This window comes from Elephantulus edwardii, unplaced genomic scaffold, assembly GCF_000299155.1.
Source record: "Elephantulus edwardii isolate Elephantulus edwardi_28Jun2011 unplaced genomic scaffold, EleEdw1.0 scaffold00018, whole genome shotgun sequence".
Classification (NCBI taxonomy): Eukaryota; Metazoa; Chordata; class Mammalia; order Macroscelidea; family Macroscelididae; genus Elephantulus; species Elephantulus edwardii.
This window is the reverse complement of record NW_006399768.1, coordinates 25,654,225-25,661,796: the sequence shown is the minus strand read 5'-3', so window position 1 is coordinate 25,661,796 and position 7,572 is coordinate 25,654,225. Positions and strand designations below refer to the sequence as shown.

Below are 7,572 nucleotides of genomic sequence, written 5' to 3'. Positions count from 1 at the left end.
GGACCAATCCCTGGAGAGGGATATCATGCTTGGGAGGGACAGCACAAGAGAGGAAGACCTTCAATGAGATGGATCGATTGGGATAATGGGAGTAGGTATGTTGGAAACAGTGAAGTCGGCCCAGGATAGAGCAGGGTTTGGGGCTCTTATACATAAGGTAGCTATGAGTCACAAGTGAATTAATGACACATAACAACAACTGTTATTTGGAATAAGCACACAAACGCCAACAATGGTTGCCTTTAGATTGTGGGCTTTGGGCAGAGCTTTATTTATTTATTTCCTTGTTTTTTGTGCATTTATAAGATTAATATAGTAAATATTTTATCGGAACAGAAATCTTAAGAAATTAGCATCATTCACAAAATAGTTTCATTTGCCTTTTCAATCTGTTTTATTGTTTGTTTTTTGAGGATTTTTTGTTTGTTTTTTAAAAATTCTACTAATTTATTTACATAATTTGTATATATTTTTTTCAAGAAAAATTTTTTTCAATTCCCCTCATCCCTCCCAACATCAAATTGTACAATTAATTAATCTCCCCCTCCCCCTGCACATCCTCATCTCTCTGTTTCCACCCTCTTCACCCCTTTTGGATCTTTATACTCATTCTACAATAATGGTTTTATGCAATATTTATTCTTGTTGGACTGAGTTTTTTCACTTAGCATAATTCTCTCTAGTCCCACTCAAGTTAGGTAATAATATACAAAATCCTTGTTCTTCTTGGAATACATCACAGTATTCCATTGTGTGAATGTACCATAATTTCTCAATCCGTTTGTTTGTGGTTGGACCTTTGAGCTGTTTCCATGTTTTTGCAATTGTGAATAATGCTGTTATGAACATAATAAGCAAAACACTTCTGAGAAACAAAAATGAGGTTGGAGGCATAGTGCACAGCACATACTACACAGCAGTAATAACTGAAACAGCATGGTACTGGTATAATGACAGGCACATTGACCAATGAAACAGAATTGAGAACCCAGATATAGACCCAGCTATCTATGGTCAACTGATACTCAAAAAGGAAATCAAAGGTGTCAAATGGGAAAATGATAACCTCTTCAAAAACGGTGCTGACATAACTGGACTTCCACCTGCAGAAAACTGAAACAGGATCCACATCTCACACCATAAACAAAAATCAACTCAAGATGGATCAGAGACCTGGACATAAAGGCCAAAACCATAAAATTCTTAAGAGACAAATTGGGATCAAACTTAGAAGTGCTAGTCCAAGGTATAAAGAGACTGACAAATACAACAACCAGAAATGCACAATATGAAGAGGATAAAATTGATTAATGAGACTGTCTAAAGGTTAAATCCATGTGTGCATCAAAAACGTTTCCCAACAGGGTGAAAAGAAAACCTACAGACTGGGAACAAACATTTGGTAATACCATCTCAGACAGGAATCTTACAGCAAAAGTTTACAGAATACTCCTGGGCCTCCACAAAAAAAAAAAAGATAGCCCAATTACAAAATGGGCAAAAGACATGGAAAGAATTTTCACAGAGGAAGATATTAGAATGGCAAACAGACACATGAAGAAAAGCTCCAAATCACTGGCAATAAGAGAGATGCACATCAAAACCACAGTGAGGTACCATCTCCAGTAACAGTGGCGAAGTTTAACAAAGCAGCAAATAATATATGTTGGAGAGGATGTGGCAAGAAAGGAATTCTTGTACATTGTTGGTGGAATTGTAAACTGGTACAACCATTCTGGAAGGCAATTTGGGGCTTCTTCAAAAAAGCTGAACATAGAAATTCCCTATGACCCAGCTATTCGGCTACTTGGAATATACCCTGAGAAAATAAGAACTGAGGAACAAAGGAAGATTTTTACATCAATCTATATTTTGAACAGAGCATTCGAGACCTGAACTTTATGAGAAGGAATGTGATATCAGGATTGGAAGAAGACTCATTAACAACCTGCATTATGCGGATGACACAACCTTGCTTGCTGAAACTGAGGAGGAATTGAAGAGTTTGTTGCAGAAGATCAAGGACTATATAGTCTTCAGTATGAGTTGAAGCTCAACATCCAGAAGACGAAGATTCTCACTACAGTGCCAATTGGCAGCATCATGATAGGTGGAGAAGAGAGAAGGATTGTCAATAATTTCATCTTGCTTGGCTCCACAATCAACACTCTTGCTGCCAGCAGTCAAGAACTCAAAAGTCAAGTTGCATTAGGGATATCTGCTGTCAGGGACTTCTCCAGCAACAATGATGCCAGTCTGAAGACTAAGGATACCTGATCTAGGCCATGGTCTTTGAAATGACTTGCTATGCACCAGACGGCTGGACAATGACTGAGGATGACAGAAGAAGGATTGATGACTTTGAGTTGTGGTACTGGAGAAGAGTATTGAAGATTCCATGGACTGCCAAGAAAACAAACAGGTCTGTCCTGGTGAGGGTGAAACCAAATTTCTCCTTGGAGGCAAGGATTTTGAATCTCCATCTCCCATACTTTGAGCATGTTATTAGGAGGAACTGGTTCTCCTGGAGGACCAGAAACAAAAATCAGAGCAGGAGTGTCATCCACAAAGTAGTTATTAACTCTGGATAAATCAACTTAAGAAAATTAGGTTTAATTTACACTTTCCAGTACCCTTATAGTCTATATAAATAATATGCATATAGAATACAAATTGTGGGTCATATATATAAAAATAGTATCCTTCAAGTCATGGATCCAAGAGAAGAAGGGAAGGGAACTCAATATTCTCCATTAATTCACCCACTCATTGCTACTGAGTTGGAATCGACTCATAGCTCATCTCCCAGCAGATTTTCAGAGGTTATAAAATGCTTGGGGGAAAGATTGCTACCTTCCTCCCATACAGCTAGTGGGTTCTAATTGCCAGAGATAACCTTGGAGTTAGCAGCTCTATTCCTGATGGACTATGTTATCAGAGCTTTTGTGTCCTCCATTAAAGGAATCATTTATTAAAAAGATAATGCTAGATAACATTTATTGAGGGCTAATAATATGCCAGACACTGATAAATTGTAATATTTGCCTCTATGTTTTATGGAGTAGTAATATTATTAAATATTTTTAAATTGGGAGATAGGAAGTGAAAACTTGAAATTTTCCTCTTATTTTGTTTATTAAGAGATCAAACAAAGATAGGAACCCTGTTAACTCTAAAACCTGTGGTTTTGATTATGACCTGATCTTAATTGTCTCAGTGGCTTTGAGAGGTACCTTAGTATTAATCACTGAGGAAACTCATACTGAAAAAGATTAGGTAAACTCCTTAATGACAAAGAACTAGTATGTAAAGGAAAGGGGATTTCAGCCTACTTTTGCATGAAAGCAGAGTTTTCCTGTTACCAATACTCTCTTTGTTATGAGGATTGTATCACTGGCCCTAAGTAGGGATCTCTGTTACATATGACAAAGCTTATTGTCCTTCCTCTGGGATCCTTAGATTTCTATCTTTTCAACACAGAGATTCCCCATATTTAAAGGCATAAAACACACTTACAGGATGTTACCTCAATTCTTACCTCTTTGATTTGATTGGATGACAAATCTAATTTTTTTAAAGAAGAATTGCCAAGGAAATCAAGTTCTTCACGTCTTAAGGCATAAATTCTATTTTTTGACAATAAAAGTTCTTGGAGATTTTCCAGTTGGAGCTCAGTTCCTAATTTTGTCGATGATAAGCCATTGTGAGCGAGATCTAATTTATTTAAATTCTGCAGGAAAATCATATACATTAGTATTGACAAAAAATAGTTCCACTATTTGAGAAATATTTCAACAGCAAAATAACCCCGCCCTATTAAAATATATAAAACAAATAGTAGGAAAAGCAACTTTTTCATGAGAAAAGTACAATTTTAGCAAGGATATAATTTTTTACTTAAAAAAGAAAAAATATTCTCAGTAAACATTTTTATGATGTTAGTAATATTCACATGATTTATCAAATATAGGTCGTGTATTACATGTTACTCACAAGACAATTGGAAAACATAAACAATATGTTTTGTTACTTTTGACCATGTAAACTTCATAATCAGATAAAAGGTAACAAAAAGCTAAAAAGTATTACAGAATAATATTATGTAATCTGGTGGTGGTGGTGTGCACCCTTGAGTCAGAACTAATAGCTTACCCTCCAGCAGGTTTTCAGAGGTAATGAGTTACCCAGGAGGAGAGTGTTCATTTTTCTCCCATGAGCAGCTTGTGTATTCAAACTGCATGCTTTTGATTGGGCAGCACAACTCCTTACCATTCAGCCACCAGAGTTCCCTATGTCTATAACACAGAATACAATTTTTATTTGTATTTTTTTAAAGTGGAAAAATTTCATCTCTCTTAGGGAAACAGATAAGATACTGAGGTTTCTATGTCCACAGACATGATGCCCACATGGCAATCTAAGAAGCCCTAAGAAAGAAATAGTTTACAACAATTCAGGATCAAAACTTTAAATAAATAAAGCATTTTTATGTTTAATACTTTTGGTCAAGGGATGTTCAATACTTTTCAAGGTCATACAATGACACAATGGAGAGAACACAAAGTCCTTTGGTTTAAGAGAAACAGTAATTGCCTTATATTTAGACATGAATGTACATTTTTCACTGATTCAAAATTCAAGTAACATGACTAGAAGGGATATATATATATATATATATTGATGTTGTTGTAAAGTGTCATCAAGTTGTAGATGACTCAGTGATATTATGAATGAAAAACCTGAATACTTGTGTAACTTTCATCATCTCTCCAAGGTCATAGTTTCTGGAGGCAAGGTTTATCAGAAATGGATGCCACTCCTGCTTCCAAGTTTGTTTTAATTAGGGAGCTCCACCAAACACTGCCCACCATGGGTAACCATTATCACATTTGACACTTCAGTGTCACAGTGTTCAACATCCCAGCAACCAGGAGTTATCTCTGTACAGCAAATGGACAGACCAGTGCTATACCACTTAGAAGAATGTTTAACCAAAACCAATTAAAACCAGGTCTGAGGGCCGCAGATTAAAATCACCCACATTTGGCTTGGTAGCATAATTTTCTATCCATTAGGCCAACAGAGCTCTATGTTGTTGTTGCTGTTGTTATGTGCTGTTGAGTCGGAGATGACTCAGAGTGACCCTAATAGTCATTAAAAAAAAACAATAATGTGGGATACTGGAAAAAGAGAAATCAGAGTAACTCTGGTGGCACAGTAGGTAAAACACTGGCCACTAACCAAAAGCTTAGCAGTTTACACTCACCAACTGTTTTGGGGAAGAAGATGTGGCTGACTGTTTCTGCAAAGATTAAACCCTCAAAACCCCAAACCCACTGACATGGAGTCGGTTACAAATCACAGGAACCCTATAGACAGGATTGACTCATATTTCTTCTGCAGAGCACGGGTGAGTCAGAATTGCTCAACTTTTGGTCAGTAGTCAATGCTTTAACCCCTGAATGATAGGAATTTTAAATGAAGACCAACTTTTAGTTGAATCATTCACTTTATCATTGTGTCAGTTTGCTAGATAAATTGGAAGTCAGTATTTAGAAGTTAGGATTCAGCATTTCTTCAGTACTCTAGATAACTATTATCAGCAGCTTTGAGAGCTTGTTTTTCATATCGCTCAGGGGATATTCTTATTGTGTGGTGATAATCTTTATGTCTTGTGTCTCAGTTCTGCTTCTAATGTTGGGAAGCCAGAACAGAGGTTTTCCTTAAAATTAAACTTTAACTGATTTAGACTATATTTTCTTTGAAAACATGTTTTCGGTTATATTAGTAGTGTGTGTGTATGTATGTGTGTTTTACAAAGGTAAATTATATTTAATATTTTTCACCCTGATATTTAAGTATTCATTCTAAGGCTTTCGAGTGGCTTGAAATGCAATCTGCTTAGCATTCAATGGCATATTTTTCTTCACTAAAGAGGAGCTCTGTGGCCACTTGGCAAGAAACTGCACTACAATCCCAAATGCGGTTCAAGGACACCAGCTGCTCCACAGAAGGATGGGCAGTCTCTTCCCAGGCAATTAACTGCCTCTGAAAACCCTCCAGAAAGTCAACTATGGGTTGATTGCAACTTGATGGTACGCAGCAACAACGATGGAGAGGATTAGAATTCTTTATTTTCATGTATGTATAGTAAGGATAGACCAATTAAAAACATAAGAATTGATAACATTTTTTCATTCTGCATTTTGCAATGTACATTTTTAGCTTACCTTTAGGTTTTTAAAGGGATTATTTTCAATCCTTTGGATTGAATTAGACATTAAATGGAGTTCGATCAATCCCGTACAGAAGATGAAGGTTTTGTCAGAAAGATGGGAGAGTTCATTGTGTTGGAGGTTCAATACCCTTAACAAGGGGAGTTTTTGGCACAATTCTGGCTCCAATTTTGAGATGCTGTTGAAGCCCCCATCCAGGATAATTAGCTGACTATATCTTGTAAAATTAGCAGCTGGTAACCTTCTGAGTTGATTGTGGGTAAGGTTCAACACTGTTATGTTTGTCGGGAGGTCCTCTGGTATCTGAGTCAATTTCAGATGACTGCAGTCAGCTACTTCCTGTCTAACAGCACATTTGTTGGCAAGGACTGTGCACAGCATCCAAAAAGACAACAGTTCCCAAAAGAAGTCAATCTGATACGGCAGACTTTGTTTCATGATTTTGACCTAGAAAAGAAATACACACACAAAATAATAGATAATATCAATAACACATGCTTTCGTAGTACATTGTTATATTCCTTGTTAAATATGTTAAAAAATGAGTTGGAGATGCTTCCTCCTTTACTCGTAATTTTTGTTATGAAAGTACTTAATTAAACAGAAAAATTCAAACATTATAAACAAGATTTAATATAGAAACTCTTCCTTAACCTTAGCTCCAATGCTGTTTCAATTACCTAAAGTTACCTCTCCTGACAGTTCTTATTTTAAATTCTAATGACAGTTTTCACAATTTAAAACAATATACTTGCACTTCTACTTCTTCATTCCTTGAATTTGAAGCTAATATCCCTGGCATAAGGATAAGCTGCTTCATTATACTATTATTACCTTCCTAACTTTTTGAGTATGACTACTATCATGCTCAAGCCCATTATTGTAATCATCGTGTGTAGTTAAAAAACAAAAAGAAAAAGCAAATGTAGAAGCTGAACTTGACCAATATTAACTCCACAAAGAGGAACTTTCCCTCTTAAAAACAACCACAGTACCAAACAAATAGCTGCAAGGTCAGACATGGCTCGTGCACTGACTTGTAATAATTATTGGGTCCAAGGTTCATTGCAAATTGACTCACAGACTTGACTTTCCTCACAGTTGTGGGATTTATGAAGGAAATAGGTTAAGAGCGATGGAGAGGCAAAGGATATTACATAGTGAAAGTCCAAATCTTAGTGAACAGCAGTCCCAAGCCAGGTTAGTAGCAAGACATAATTCCTCAGTTCAGACAGCTTTTAATAAGTGAAAGTTCATGTTCAGCCCAATTACACAAATGTAAGATGCCTCTGGTCTCCTCACTTGTCCAGCAAGTTTTGTCTCATGGCAGTCACAA

At 36.4% G+C, this 7,572-nt stretch overlaps 1 protein-coding gene across 1 annotated transcript in view; it reads right to left on the bottom strand.

Annotated features, from left to right (window-relative positions):
* Positions 1 to 6,674, bottom strand: part of TLR3 (toll-like receptor 3) — a 12,778-nt gene extending 6,104 nt beyond the window's left edge. Inside the window, 2 exon segments of the mRNA XM_006882260.1 lie at positions 3,539 to 3,730; positions 6,231 to 6,674. Coding sequence (XP_006882322.1) covers positions 3,539 to 3,730; positions 6,231 to 6,674 — 636 coding nt within the window.
* Between the last annotated feature and the right edge of the window lie 898 nt (positions 6,675 to 7,572).